Below are 16,259 nucleotides of genomic sequence, written 5' to 3' on the forward strand. Positions count from 1 at the left end.
TAGTGGCATACACCTTTAATCCCCACACTGGGAGGCAGAGGCAGGCACATCTCTGTGAAATTGAGGTCAAGCCTGGTCTTACATACTGAGTTTTATGCCAGGTGGGGCTACAGGGAGACTGTCTCAGACAGAATAAGAAAACAACCTACAAAACCGTACTGAGGAGATAGCACAGGCAAAGAGCTTGCTACACACACACACACACACACACACAAAGACCTGGGTTCAATCTCTAGCACCTTCATAAAAAGCCAGGTGTTGTGTGCATGCCTGCAACCCCATTGCTGGGAGGTAGAGGCAGGCAGATCTTGGGAGCTTGCGTGACAGCCAGTCTGACCAAAAAGACAACTTGAGATCCACTGACAGACTTACACGGGCAATCATAGCTTCCTACATATGTATACATGTGTATGTGCGCACATAATAAAAAACATTAAACTGTCCTAGGCACCACTCTTCTAATGGCTGTTTGCTCAGCATTGCTGAGGCCTCAGTGGTGAGAAAAGGCCAACCCTGGGAGCTCTACTGCCTTTGGGAAGGTTCTTGGCATCTGGCTAGGAACTCTAGTACATAGGCATGTTTCATTCATTAAACTTTATTATAGTAATAAAGTAAAAATTTTAAACAATAAAAGAGAATGCCTTGTAGACAAGAGGATGATCCTGTCTCAGTCCAAGTCCCCAAGTTTCAGACCTGGACTGGTCCGAATAGTCTAGAATGTAGTCAGGTTGTCTATCCACCAGGTGTCATTATTTACCAGTTTGACAAGCCACTGGCCTGTACTGGTCACTCGGTGGGGGATCAAAGCTAGAGGCAAGAATATGAGATGAGTTAGAGTAGATTTATGAAAGGGTTTGGTGGCTGGAATGCAGCTTGGAGGCCTTTCAAAGACTAGTGATACTTCCCTGATCAGGTTTCCTAAGCTGCTGCTGGGGTCAAATGTGGGTTCTTAGGAGTAGCTCTGCTTCCAGCCATATCATGCTGATTCAGATGTCTAGCTCCAAGTCTGATGTAGTGGTCCCTTCAGTAACCAATTTCATTAGTTTCTAGCTGCACCCCCATCCTTCCCCTTAGGGCAGAGGAAAGCACCCACAGTAAAGAGACAAGAAATTGCTCCTTTCCAGTTGAAGGTCTCTAGAGACTCAGTGTCTAGGACACATATGTGAGAAGTCACAGGCTGTGAGAAGAGCTGAAAGCCACCTGGAATGGAGTGGAAAAGAAGCCCCTAATTCCTAATCCTCTTCAAGTTGTGGGAATAAGAGTCCCAGATAGCTCAGGCCAGGTGTCCCCTGTTTGTCATCAGAGCCAGCCATTGTTGCTGAAATCCATGCGCAGTGCCTCCTCCTCAGTGGGGCTCAGCTTCTGCAAGGGTGCGCGGCAGGGGCCTCCATAGAGGCCAAACCAGTCCATAGTTTTCTTCAGCCCGGGGATCCCAAAGCGCCGGGTCACCTGAGAAGGAGGGCTTGTTAGAAGAGAGGGCAGAACCCCCACCCTGCCTCTGACATACACCTGCCTGAGACCCAAGCATCCATTGCTTCCATAAAATTCCCACCTCCTCCCCAGCAAAGGAACTCTAACAAATCTGTGGTGCCCAGGCCACACTGGGAATCCAGATTTCAATACCACAAGCAGGTCTCAGACTGAAAGAAAGACTCAGATTGAGGAAAGAAGTTGCTTGCTTTTGTTTTAGGAGAAAATTCTCCAGTAAGAAAAATATCAGTCCTCGGTGGGATGGGAGGCTGGCATAGGCAGCTGGGGCACCAGAGCACCTGACCTGCAGTCAGGTCTCTGGAGCCTGAGCCACAGCACAGCAGGCCTAGGAAGTCAGGAAGGTGACTGTGATAGCCTTGGGCACAGCCAAGACACTCAGTTCCCCAGCATCAGGGTCCCCCATGCACCCATAGCTCCTCCCTGCCCTATTTAAATGCTTTCACAGAAATCAATGCATCATTAGTCAAAGGAGTTTTGTGTAACCGTATGTTATTTCCTTATTATCTGAGCAACTTTTCTTCCCTAGAAAAATAAATGGGCTGGACAACGTGATCTCAAAAAGCTTGTGCATCATAGTGGAGGATCGAAAGCTATTGTCACAGTGTAAGACCATGCATGGGATTTTACAGAATAAACAAAGCATCAAATTTCTTTCCTTTTATCATAGCAACTAATCAGTAGTATTGTAATGAATCTCTTTGATAACCTAAAAACTAGGAAAATAATCATTAATATAGTTCCAATTGGAGGGAAGGTTTCATGAAGGGTAAAAGTAATGAGGTGTTTGGTGGAGAAAGGTTGGTATGAATGATAATGATGAACTGATAGATAAATGGCTAGCAACTATCCATTAGAGGCCAGCCAGCTTCAGCAAATGTGGGCATTTTCCCCACCCATGATGTCCTAATAGCCTAGCTTTTACCAAAAATAACTGGGTGGCAAAAACTTCTAGAAGAAGATGGAACCAAGTGGTACCTGGAGAAAGCCTTGTTCCTACCATGGGTTTCTGAAGATAGCTGGTATGCTCTCTCCTCAGCCCCTGGGAAAGGGCTAGCTGTTTGGGTGGCAAAGACCTGAGAAAGTCCTAAATATAGCCGGGGGCAGGAGGCCGACTCGGTGGGAAGGCAGAGGAAGGACATTGAGTTCAACCAGGACAGGGCAATAGAGTGACATCAGGCTGCTGTTGGGGTGTCTGAGCCTACAACCCCGGCAGCAGCAAGGTGTTCCAGGCATTCCTGAGTGTGTGCCCAGAGCTGGCAAAAAAAAGGGGACAGCCTGCAGGGTGATGCAGGATGGGGTAAAGAAAGACCTCAGATGGCGGCCTGGCTTCCTGTCTTCCCAAGGGGCAGCCAAGGCTGCTTCGTATGTAGAGTGAGGCGATATCTACAACGACCCCTTAAAAATGTCACAAAGATCAAAGGAGAAAAACACCACTAAAACCACAACAGTCCGCAAGGGCACTCAGAGCACGGCCTCCTTCTGTCCTGGTAGGATGCAGGTGAGGGTCTTTTTCTTTTGTGGTCAGATAAGAGTGGCAGAGCCAGGTCTCCATCCCAGTGGAGTACCAGAATGTTCAGGGCCACTTGGGCCCCTGTGGGCTTAGCTGAAAGGCCTTCATTTCCCCCAATGTCTGCAAGTTCTTAAAACTTATTTATAGAGAGTCACTTTCAGGAGAAGCTCCACACCCAGGAAGAACCTGCTTTCCTCCTCAGCTGTCCTTCCTCTAAAACTGAGGGAATCTGCCCCTTGAGGCAAGAACACAAGCTGTGAGGGAGCTCTAGAGCACGCCTAACACTTCACAAAGTGTCTGCCACTGTGCAGTTGGGGTTACAGAGGAGGCTAGCAGGACACTTACCTCTGATGCAAAACTTAAAAGCAAAAATCAAAAATATAATAAAAATACAGGGGGCCTAGTGGGCCTAGTGGGCCTAGGGATCTAGTGGCACAGGCCTGAATAACAATTACTCAGGAGGCAGGGTCATGAGGATCACAACTTCATGACCTACGTGGGCTATAGCAAGTTCAAGGCCAGCCTGGGCAATGTTTTGTTTTATCTTTGTTTGCTTACAGAAATAGATTTGAGAAAAATTTAAAGTCAGGAAAAGTAAAATTTCCCATTAAAGTCAGGAAAGTAAAATTATAAATTGTTTTGTTATACATATGTATTTAAACCTAAAATAATGTCCTTTTTTATATATCTACTTTGCAAAATATTGTTTTCAACTACTTGAATGTTTGGGGTGGGGGGAATCACAACTTGGAAAATTACTTAAAGCCTTCACATTCAAGAAGATGGAGTAGAGATACTTGTGTCTGTTCTTCCCGGTGACTACAACTAAAAACTCTGGACATGATATGAAAACAGACAAGAAAATTCTGAAAGACAGATTGACGACGGAAGAACAACCAGGGGTCCTGAGCCCCAAAGAACAACAAAGTGGTGAGTCCCCTGGCCCAGACTCGGGGCTGAAGCCAGCAACCATGAAATGCCAGTGGGCATAGGCAATAAAGTCCCAACAGGCACTGTCGATATGGTTCAACTGGTAAAACACTTGTGTTCAACCAGGACAGGGCAATAGAGTGACATCAGGCTGCTGTTGGGGTGTCTGAGCCTACAACCCCGGCAGCAGCAAGCAGCGCACACACACACACACACACACACACACACACACACACACACAAATAAATAAATAAATAAAGTCTCAATAAAAGTCAGTTCTCTCTAGTCAAGGACCAGGAAAAGAGCATTCTAGCAAGATGGAAACACTTATTGACAATAATGGCTCTCCAGCCTGACACCATGGAGTAAAGTAAGTTGGCCCCCAAGCCTACCCAGACCAGCAAAGGCTGAATAAGGTGGTTTGAACTCCCACCCCATCCCTTGCTCAGCTGGAGGACATCAGAAGTGGTCTAATAGAGGAGTCAGGACTTTCACTACTAACCACCCTTAGGGAGACTACCAGAGGCTACCCACTGCACTTCTGGAAGACATACAAATGATGTTAATAGACGCCAAGTAAGTAACAACAAGAAGGTACCCCTTCTCTTTAGCCAGGGAGGTATCAAAACCCCAGGTTTTAGCCCAGCAAAGATGTCATTTGCTGTGGGGAAAGAGGGAGTAGTAATAAAATCTAGTGCCTAAAATATACTAAAGCAGTGTTCTATCACTGAACCTCTGTTGTTGTTTTGGGTTTTGTTGTTTTGTTTTGTTTGCAACAGAGTCTTGCTATGTAACCCAGGCTAGCCTCAAATTCACAACCCTCCTGCCCCAGCCTCCTGAATGTTGGACTTATACTTGGTATCTACTACTAAGCAACATGTCCAGCCTGAGAGGTTTAATTTTTCCTAATTACCAAAGAAGAAATTCCTACACCCACATGGTTTCAACTAGAGAATTCTACAAAACATCTGAAGAAGCCAGGCGTGGTGGCGCATGCCTTTAATCCCAGCACTTGGGAGGCAGAGGCAGGCAGATCTTTGTGAGTTTGAGGCCAGCCTGGCCTACATAGTGAGTTCCAGGACAGCTGGGGCTACAAAGGAGACCCTGTCTCAAAAAAGACAAAAAAAAAATCTGAAGAATACTTAATATCAATTTTACATAGTTTCTTCCAAAACACAGAATAGCAGGGAGCACTTCCTAATTCATTTGATAAAGTTAAACCAGACTCAGCGGGGAAAGAAAGAAGGGAGGGATGGAGGAAAGGTGAAAAAAAAAAACCCAAACATAGATTCTATATTCCTCATGAATATAGACATAAAAATCCTTAGTAAAATATCAGTAAATGGCCAGGTATAGTGGTATATACCTTTAATCCCAGCACTCAGGAGGCAGAGGCAGGCAGATCTCTGTGAGATTGGGGCCAGCCTGGTCTTCATAGCAAGTTCCAGGCCAGCTGGGGCTACAAAGAGATCCTGTCTCAAAAAAACCAAAAAAATTCACCACAACAAAATTATCAGAAAATGAAATTCAGCAATATATCAAAATAATTATATACCATGACTAAATGAGGTTCATTCTAGGAGGAAATCTGTGTCAGTATTTGAAAATTAATTATATAATCTACCATATTAACAGGCTAAGGAAGAAGCAGTCACATGATCATATCAGTCAATGTGGAAAAACATTTGACAAAATTTAACACTCACTAATGATTTTTTAAAACTCTTAGGGACTAGAGAGATGGCATACTAGCTGCTGTTGCAGAGCATCCAGGTTCAGTTTCTAGCACCCACATGGTGGCTAACAACCATCTGTAACTCCAATTCCATGGAATCCAACACCCTCTTCTGGCCTCCACAGGCATTGTATACATGGGTGTACTTATATACATGCAGGAAATACACTCATATATATATGCAATAAAAAAATAACAAAAAATAAAATAAAAATAGAAAACTATATTAGGGAGAAATACCTCAATTTGATAAAAAGCCTCTATGAAAACCTAACACCAGTTCCAAGGGATCTGGTGCTATCTTCTGACCTCCAAAGGCATTGCATGCATGTAATGTACTTACATATATGCAGGTGAAACACCCATATTCATAAAATTAAATAAATAGGGTCTCCCTGTAGCCCCAGCTGGCCTGGAACTCACTATGTAGATCAGGTTGGCCTTGAACTCACAGAGATCCACCAGCCTCTGCCTCCCGAGTGCTGGGCTTAAAAGGCATGTGCAACCACATCCAGCTAAAGAAAGAAATCTTAAAAAACAAAAAAAAACTACATAGGTCTATATTTCTCAAAAATAATGCTAATGCACAGGACTTTTTGAGGGAAACTACAAAATACTGAATAAATAAAGAAGATCTAAATAAGTAGGGAAACAGGCCATGTTCAAGGATTGAAAGACAACACAGACTGTGTTCACAGACTGAAATTTAGCAGTTCCTACCAAAATATCAGCAAAAATATTTTTTGTATATGTAGACCAGTTTATTCTAAAATTTATATGGAAAAACAAAGGAATTAAAGTAGCTAAAAACAGTCTAGGGGAGGGGAAAAAAGAACAGAACGGTGAGGAATCAGTCTATTCAAAGGCTTATTTGAACCCTTACTATTGAGCTGTAACAATGCAGACTGTGTGGTATTGTGGAAGGATCAATACAGAGAAGAGAGAGCCCAGAAATAGACTCACACAAATCTGCCCCACTGATTTTTGACAAAGGTGTAAAGGCAATTCAGGGAAGGAAAGAAAGCTCTTTCAACAAATGGTTTTGGAGGAAGTGGGTATCCATAGGCAAAAAAAAAGAAAACTTCAGTAAGTCTTGGGATTTATACAAAAATTAACTCAAAATGGGTCACAAACTTATACAATGTAACCATAAAACTTTTAGGAAACAAAGTAGAAGAAAATAGCCACAATATAGTATTGAACAAAGAATTCTTATATTCAAGAAAGAAAATATTGATGAATTAGACTTCATCAAAAGTTAAAGCTTTTTCAAAATTTAAAACTCTCTTGATAAGAAAATGTAAAGAAAATGGAAAAGACAAGCATATTTACAAATATATAGCCAACAAAGGACCAGTGTCTAGCTCTTGATGGTGGTACATGTCTTTAATCCTAGCATGTGGGAAGCAGAGGCAGGCAGGAAACTATTCCATAGATTGTTAGGTGTTACTATTGGAAGGAACTGGCATGTGGGATCTCTCGGTGGTATTATTTCTTACAATTACAGGTGAATCTACAATTATGTCAAGACAAAAGGTTTAATTCAAGGTATATATAAAGCTATGCTCAGTGGCACACAAATGTAGTCCCAGCTACTCAGGAGGCTGAAGCAGGAGGATCTTGAGAGCCAGTGAGTTCAAGGCCAACTTGGCCAACATAGTGAGACCCCCATTTCGAAATAAATAAAATAAGGATATGCATTTTTCAATTTGTCTCAAATTTCAGAGTGGCTTTGCTGTTGACAAACATTCCCCCTTTAAGTTCTGCTACAGAGCTAGAGCCCAAGGTCCTAACTGCAGAACAGACTACTCTGACAAAACTCTCCCTGAAACATCTCCAACCTCTTCACTGCCCTAACCATTCTGACTTTTGGTATCTGACCATCTCTGGCTGTTGTAAAGGCCATGGTGACCCTCTAAGTATGGTTTCGGGGTCCCTGATGTTGCCATCACTCAAGACAATCATTTCAATGCATGTTCAGAGGGTTGGATTTTTAACTAGCCCATAAGGGAATTCCTTTGCACTCCAATACCTGAGAACTGAGATGTCTCAACTCTGTCGGCAACCAGGATTTTCTGGGGGTGGGACAAGGAGTTCGAACACTGAGCCATTTTCTAAAAGGACCTTCTAAAAGGGAAAGATTGAGCAGGGACCCTGTGCCAGACCCAGACTTCCGCTTCCCCACCGCCCTTGGCTGAGAGCTCACCGCAGAGTTGGGTTCAATGAGGCGGTGCTGCAGCTTCTGGGCAGCTTCCCACTGCCCTGTGAGGCAGAGTCGCTCCAGCTGGCACACCTGGGCCCCCAGGACATTGGCCAGGGAACACATGCCCCCAACACCTCCTGCCGAGAGAAGACACAGAACATCAGCAGAGCCACTTCCCACAGAGAATCCCAAGCCCTGGGCCTTTTCATTTTGGGGACACACATGGATTTCTACACTACTTTTGGTCATGTCACAGGCATGCTCTGTGTTCCCACATCTCCAGAGAGAAAAGCTGCCTGTAGGTTCAGAATGGGAAATCTGATGATGGAAGCTACTCAGAGCTGACTGAGGGCAGGGAGCACAACATGCAGGCCATCTCTTTTCCTACATCCCATACCCTTCTGGAGTTGGTTCCCACCTGTTTTCTCCCAAGAGGACCTTGATACCTCAGAGGCTGGGGTAATAGGAGCCAATACCCTTCTGAAATCTTATTCCCCCCCCCCCATTGAACTGGGTAGTGGTAGTGGAGGGAGTGAAAGAGCTCTGGGCAGGGGGTCAGGAGCCTAGGCTATGTGATCTCATGGCACAGACCCTCTCATCTGGGTGGTGAAATGAGTTCTCTATGATCTCAAAATGCCCCACTCTGCCAGCCTTTGAGTGTGATTCTAAGGTGAGTTAGGAATGACCCTAAATACAGTGGCTTCAAGACTGTAAGAAAAAGACAGATTAGAATAAGTCAATAGTTACTAGTTACAAAAATAAATTTATTTAAAAAAAAAACAAAAAACAAAAACTATTATGGGACTGGCAAGATGGTTCATTTAGTAAAAGGTACTTGCTGCCAAACCTGATAACCTAAGTTCAATCCCCAGGACTCACAAGGTAGAAGAGAATTCCCAAAAGTTGTCCTCTGACCTCCATTTATACACTGTGGCACATGTACACACTAAAATGTAATTTTTAAAAATTTTAATGAGAAAAATTGCTTTAAAAAACAAAGAAAAAACCTACTATGTTAGGGCTAATGCCCTAATCCTCACAATACCATTTCACATTTCACAGCAGAAATTTAGGCCCACCCAGCAGGAGTTGGTGTTATGGGTCACTGGGTGAGTAAGTGGCAGGGCTCAAAGTACAGCTCCGGTGCACCCATCTCCAGAGCCTGTGATCTCTCATGTATATTCTCAGGGAAGAGCTAGAAATGGGTTCCCTCTTTTTCTCTTGCACTTTAGAGACTAGTGTGGTAAAAGGGAGAGATGCAAGGACCTCAACCAAAGCAAAGCCTGCAGAGCCCAGAGGTAATGGGAACCAAGGCTATCTCCTACAGTGCTGGAAAAGCCCCTCAAATCTCAACAGATGTTACCTGTGCTCCACTGCCCTGTCTCCAGGGCTCAATTCCACCTGAGCCTAGGGCCCCAGACTCAAAACAGACAGGAGCAATTAGTCTAGGTGGTGTTCCTAGGATGCAGGACTGGAAGAGAATCTGCAGGCAGTCAGAGATCACTAGCCCAACCCCCCAACTCTGACAGTTCATTCTGTCTGGGGCCAGGGGCAGAGGAAAGTGAACTTCTGGCCTTCTGCTCTCAGAGAATGATTTACAGGGTGAGATCAAAGGAGCTAAATTTGTCATCTAAGCATGGAATTCAGGACTTAACCTATTGCAGGCATCCCTAGAGGCCAGGATTGTACTCTGACACCCTCCACCCAATATGGCCAAGCTCAAACACCCAGGATTCAGACCCCTGCAAACCCAGCCCTAGTCTCGTGTCTCTCCCAGCAGATCCAGATGTCTGGGTGCATCTTGGTCACCCAGGACAGTTTGAGAGCAGAGGAGGCCTACCCACAGCGTAGCTGGCCAGCAGGAAGCCGGCTGACCCAGCCAACACCTGGAATTCCTGCTTGCTGGTCTTGTGAACAATCAGGCCGATCCTGGTCACCTGTAATAGTGAATGCAATGTGAGAGCTAGACAAAGAGCTCAGCTACCAGCCTAGACCAGTTGGGCATGTACAGCTGAGACACAGCCCAGTCGCCAGAGAGATGCCCTCAAGTTCGGACAAAGCCTTAGAGAGCCCATCCAACAATGAGATCCCATCCAACAATGAGATCCCAAGCAGAAGCTCAGAACTAATGGACCTGGATCTCAGAGCTGCTCTAAGTTAGAAGCTACCATGCTAGAACCAGAGAAAAGGAGGTTCTAGTCTGGGAGCTGCTGTCACTCACATCACCACCACTGTCCTTCATGCCTACGATATTCGGGTGCTGGGACAATGTGATCACCGCATCCACAGGCAGATCCAGTCCCGTGTTAGCTGGGACACTGTACAGCACCACAGGGATTGGAGAGAGGTCAGCAACCTGGGGGGCACAGAAAAGGGGGAGGCAGTCACTGAGTCCTTGAAGCTGATGGCTTGCTCCAGCCATCTCCTGAAGTATGGGTAGCAATGATGGGAAATATCTATTGTGTGCTGTCTGTATGCCAGGCATGGCTCAAAGCCTTGTACATTGCAGATGTCATGTAACCCGGAACAAGTACACGAGGCAGGTACCATTCTTCCCATTTTTAGAGGGGAAGACACTGATACAGAGAGATTAGGTAAGTGGTCCAGTGTCACACAGCCGGTACATGGTGGCACTCTACGTGTGTCCCAGAGTGGCAATTAACACAGTGTAGACTCACCAATTTACTCCCAGCTTCTCTGCCTCCTCTCCCCAGGCACAGCCTCCACTTTTACCAACCTCTTCTTGGTCCCAAACTTCGAACCCATGCCCACCCATCTCACCTACCTTGGTATAGTGGTGAATGAGGGCAGCGCTGTTCATGCGACCACGATAGTAGGAAGGCGTCACGACCATGACCGCATCAGCGCCTACCTGTGCCATGCTGACAGTCATCTCTACCGTGGCTTGAGTGGCTACAGGGGATAGAAGGGAGGGGGACGGGGGAGAAGGCAAGCAAAGGCAAAACAATAGACCGAATCCAACCCCAGGGCCAAGGAACCTGGACCCTCACAACCCAGCCACCCCAGGTCCCAGGGCATTGTGGCCTCACACTCGCAGCCAGAGCCAGCTATCAGGAGTTTGTCCTTGGGTATGGCCTGGCGCACGCGGCTCACCACCTCCAGACGCTCGAGGCTGGTCAGGAACGGAAATTCTCCAGTGGAGCCCTGGACCAGGAAGCCTGCAACAGAGCCCTGTCACTGCAACCCATATCTCCCTACCTTCTCAGGAGCGCAAGGTTACTGGTGTTTCACAGTCCCCAGGGTCCTACCTCCCCACCACGGCTTTCCAGCCATCCTTCCCATTCCTGTCCTGATGCAGGCAGAGTTCTCACCTAGTATTTAACAATATTCCCATTGTTTTCCTTTGGTTTTTTGTTTTGTTTTTGTTTGGTTTGGGTTGGGTTTTTTCTTTTTTTTGCTTATTTGTTTGTTTTTGAGACAGGGTCTCTCTGTAGCCCCTGCAGGCCTGGAACTTCCTATATAGACCAGGCTGGCATCACAGAGATCCACCTGCCTCTGCCTTCAGAGTGCTAGGATTAAAAGCATGGCCACCACCATGCTCGGCTTGTTTTTGTTTAATGAAATATTTTAGCTGTGCCAGGAAGAACAGTCAGTAATATAAATGGGCACCCACGTAATCAGCACCCATGACAGCCCTCACCACTACCTTTCAGCTGGTCTTTCTCCCCTGGCTCGTGTTCATTGTTCTCTTTCATGTCTTTATATACTCCCAACATACATAGACCCATGATCAGATCATTTATACTTCACAGAAATGGTTTGATATTTTTGTTTAGTATTATGTTTTGAGCTTGTCTGCAACAGCAGCACACAGCGCTGATCTATTTTCCTTAATATAGTGTTTCACCAGGCATGGTGGCACATGCCTGTAGTCCCAGCACTTGGGAGTTAGAGGCAGGTGGATCTCTGTGAGTTCAAGGACAGCCTAGTCTACACAGTGAGTTCCAGGCCAGCTGGGGCTACAGACAGACCCTGTCTCAAAAAGACCAATATATATATAAAGAAGGAAGAGGAGGCCCCTGCCCGCATGGAATATATATATATAGTTTAATTGTATGGTTAAAATACACTTTTCATTTTTCCTCAAGGATATTCAAACTGTTTCCTTTTTATGCTACTGTAAATGATGCTATAATGACCATTTTCTGGAAAGATCTTTTTTGCCTCTGTCTAGGAATTCCTCCTAAATTCACAGAATTAGGTATGTTAACAGTTGTGTCTGTGTGCAGCTTGTCAAGTGCCATGCTTCCAACTGATCAGTGCAGAGACCTCTTAGTGTCTATCCATGCCAACTCTTGATATTGTCAGAACTACTTTTGCCAATTTTCAAGGTGAAAAGCGGTATCTTGTTTAAGCTCTCATCTTCCTGTTTTATGAACCATTTATCAGAGCGGTTTCTAACATGTACTAGTTATATGTGTCATGTTTTCTTTCTCTGACAGCCCAGCAGAACTGATGCTCTCAGCTGAATGTGGGAGGAATGACTGTTGGTAGAATCGTGTCCATTTAGCTTTCTTTTCTTCTTTTCTGCCTTCTGTGGTGCCTTTGATGGTTAATCTCAATTGTCAATTTCATGAGATTTAGAATTACCCAAGAGACAGGCCTCTGAGCATGCCAATGGGGATTATCTTGACTAGATTCTCTAAGGTGAGAAGACCCACCCACTGTGAGCAGCTCCATCCCCTGGGCTGGGATTCTGGACTGAATAAAGAGGAGCTAGAGAGTTGAGCACACCCATTCATTGCTCTCTGCTTCTTGATTGTGGATGCCATGTGACCAGCTGCCTCAAACTTGCTCTGTCTACCCCCACCGTGATGGACTTAACCTCACAGTACAAGCCAAAATAAATCCTTTCTCCCTTAAGTTGCTTTTGTTAGGGTATTTATCAGAGTGGCAGGAAAAGTAACAGACAAAGCCATTCCATTAAAAACAAACAAAATATTCTGTAGTCTGTAGTCCCAGCACTTGGGAGGTAAAGGAAGGAGGATCCAGCGTTCAAGGTAAATTCAAGGCCAGTCTGGGGCTGCTTGTGACTCTGTATCAAACAAATAGCAAAAAAAAAAAAAAAAAAAAAAAAAAAAACTCAAACCTGAAATATTTTACAAATATAATATATAACATACTAGGATTATGAATAAAAAGATATTTGAGGGAAAAAAAAAGCTGAGAGCAGTATTCACACACAAAATCCATGCCACACAGTTGTGAGAGATGAGCCATAAGTTTAATGGGGAGCTTCCCGGCAGTCACAGCTAAAAGGGAAACCTGGTCAGCTTGCAGATATGCAGAACCTAAAAGATAGAAGCAAAGCAGCTGCCCTGGAGAAACACAGTTACCTGGCACTGAGACCAAGAGAAATTCTTCCTGTGAGTCATCTTTAAGGGGACACAGTGTGAGGTCAACTCAATTCAAACCACACACCTTTTTCCATGTTGTTCATTGAATCATTAGACTCCACTGAGTGGTTTACCAGTACCTCTCTCCCTGGGTAGTTCTTTTTTTCCCTTGATAACATTGCAAGGAACTGGATGAAAGACATAGTATTTGGCTGCAACTGGAATATCTCCTGAAATCAATTCCTGCAGGTCAGGCTGTGGGTGTCTTGCTACATGACACTGCTTTCTCAGAGAGTTAGATGATTTTGAAGAAGTTGCCCACTCAGGTGAGGTCTCCCACTTAGCCAACATTGAACCAGCTCTCAACTACAGATTTCAAAACCAAGTTGTTGCCACTTCTATTAAAATGCCGAAGTTGGGACTGGAGAGATGGCTCAGTGGTTTAGTGTACTGGCTGCTCTTGCAGAGGACCTGGATTTGGTTCCCAGCACCCACATGGCAGCTAGCAACTTTCTGGCCTCTGAGGGCACTGCATGCACACAGTGCACTTACATACAGGCAAAACATTCATACACATAAAAATAAAATAAAGGGGCTACAGAGATGGCTCAGTGGTTAAGAGCACTGACTGCTCTTGCAGAAGACCGGAGTTCAATTCCCAGCATCCACATGACGGCTAAGAACTGTCCTTAACTCCAGTTCCAGGGGAATCTGATGCCCTCTTCTGACCTCCACAGCATTGCACGACACAGGTGCACTCACATACATGCAAGCAATACACTCGTACACATAAAATTAAAAATATATATATATATATATTTGGCTCAGCAGTTAAGAACACTGACTGTTCTTGCAGAAGACCAGGGTTTGATTCCCAGCACCCACGATAGGGTCTCCCAGTGGCCCCAGCTGGCCTGGAACTCACTATGTAGACCAGGCTGGCCTCAGACTCACAGAGATCTGCCTGCCTCTGCCTCCCGAGTGCTAGAGAGATGGCTCAGCAGTAAGAGCACTGGTTGTTTTTGCAGAGGACATGGATTCAGTTCCCAGCACCCACATGGTGGTAACAACTGTTGGTAACTAAAGTTACAGGGGATCTAATGCCTTCTGGCCTCCACAGACATTGTATGACACTGGTGCACTTATATACATGAGGCAAACACTCATACACAGGAGATAAAATTTGATTTTTTTAAAATGCCAAAGTCATCTCCCAGCCTGGGCTGCAGCAGGCTTATGTTATAGTCCCTGACCCAGCCACAGTCACTTTCAAGTAAGCCTTCATCCAGTAGACAATTCCAGCAGCTCCTGGGCCCCATGGGTAGACCTGGTCTCAAGGCAGGACAGTGGTATCTGACGTCCTGGGAGGCAGCAGCAGACCCCAGGGCACAGTTTTCCCTCTGAAAGGGGGCATTGGATCCACACCTAACTCACAGGAAGAAACACAGGCTGGGAAGAGGAGCGCAGTACAGGGTGGGGGATGTGGGGGGTACTAGCAAGAGAGCAAGTCACTGCATCTCCAAGTCTCCATTTCCCTTTCTATGGAATGGCAAGTTATTGAGTCCCTCTTCATAGAGCTATTTTAAAGGCTCAGCTAGGAAAATGTCCCAGAAAGCACACCGAAGTCTGGGATCTGGTGTTCAAAGGGCCTACTCCTTCGCTCTGACTGCTTGTCCAGTTGCAGGCCCAACACATCTCCATTAAAGTCTAGAGGCCTTTTCCAGCTGAGTGGGATCTGTGGATGAGGGATGAGCGAAGTGTGACAGGGCAGCAAGGACAATGGTGAGGGGCAGAGCTTCTGAAGCCAGAGGTGCCAGGACCAGCACAGTGTGGGGCTCTAACCAACTGAGGTCTTGAGAAAATGGCTTAACCACCAGGCATGGAGGCACACATCTATAGTCCTAGCAATCACAGGCAGGAAGATCATGAGCTCTAATGCCAGTCTGGGCTGAGGCCAAACCCAGGGCTTAAACATTATGAAAGAGGTCTACCATCAAGCTACCTCTTCAGCCCTATGAAATAAGTCTATTTCAGATGCCATATCTCACCACTCTCTTGCTTTTGTGTAATTGGTCAGCCTCCAATATTTTCCTGTGATGGAACCCATTTTTTAATAAAAAAAAATTGGGGGGGGGTCCTTTTGAGACAGGGTCTCCCTGTAGCTACATCTGGCCTGAGAATCACTGTGTAGACCAGGCTGGCCTTGAACTCACAGAGTGCCTCCAGAGTGCTGGGATTAAGGTATGCGCCACCATGCCTGGCCTCCAATTAAAGAATTGTATGTTGGGTGTAGAGAGATGACTCTGCAAGTTAAGAGCATGGACTGCTCTTCCAGAGGACCCACGTTCTATTTCCAGCACCCATGTCTGGAGGTCCACAGTTGCCTGTAACTCCAGCACCAGGGGATATAACACCTTCTTCTGGCTTCCAAGGGTACCTGCATGCATGGGTACATGCATGGTGGCTAACAACTATCTGTAACTCCAGTTCCAGGGGAATTCAATGCCCTCTTCTGACATTTGTGGGCAACTGCACGACATGGGTGCATTTACACACATGCAGGCAATACACTCATATACATAAAGAAAATTTTTTAAAGATTTAAAAAAATTCACAAGAGAACTGTCTTCTTGAGGGTAGGGATCACTCATCATCCTAAAAATGCCTTTTTGGGGCCAAGGAAGAGGAGGCCAGGAGTGCCAGGCTTGTAGAAGGGCAGAGGAATCGTCAGGGCGTGTGCGAGCATGTGTGAGGATGTCAGGGATAAGCATGGGACAGAGCTTTGTGGATGGGAAAAGGACAGGGAGACAAGAACTGGGCAGGACTAGGGGACTCAGTGAGCTTTGTGAGGCAAGCTGGCTCTAACATTGCTTACTATGTCACCTCAGATGAATTTTTTATCTCTGAAACTCAGAAACCTCATTTGTAAAATAGTACATTCCTTATACAGTGATGACTTCACACTAGGCAAAGCATCTACTTAAAAACCAAAAACATAAAATTAAATGAGGTTTTAAACTTTAAAAAAGAACT

At 45.4% G+C, this 16,259-nt stretch overlaps 1 protein-coding gene across 1 annotated transcript in view; it reads right to left on the reverse strand.

Moving 5' to 3' along the window:
- Hoga1 (4-hydroxy-2-oxoglutarate aldolase 1) overlaps window positions 1-16,259 on the reverse strand; it is a 23,902-nt gene continuing 7,643 nt past the window's right edge. Inside the window, exons 2-7 of the mRNA XM_008831972.3 lie at window positions 10,920-11,048; window positions 10,655-10,782; window positions 10,091-10,225; window positions 9,710-9,806; window positions 7,873-8,006; window positions 1-1,449 (exon numbers count right to left, since the gene is read on the reverse strand). Of these exons, the coding sequence (XP_008830194.1) occupies window positions 1,300-1,449; window positions 7,873-8,006; window positions 9,710-9,806; window positions 10,091-10,225; window positions 10,655-10,782; window positions 10,920-11,048 (773 nt within the window). The 3' untranslated portion in view covers window positions 1-1,299. The remainder of the gene's footprint in view (window positions 1,450-7,872; window positions 8,007-9,709; window positions 9,807-10,090; window positions 10,226-10,654; window positions 10,783-10,919; window positions 11,049-16,259) is intronic.

The sequence above is a fragment of the Nannospalax galili genome, unplaced genomic scaffold (assembly GCF_000622305.1).
Source record: "Nannospalax galili isolate Female #2095 unplaced genomic scaffold, S.galili_v1.0 scaffold875, whole genome shotgun sequence".
Classification (NCBI taxonomy): domain Eukaryota; kingdom Metazoa; phylum Chordata; class Mammalia; order Rodentia; family Spalacidae; genus Nannospalax; species Nannospalax galili.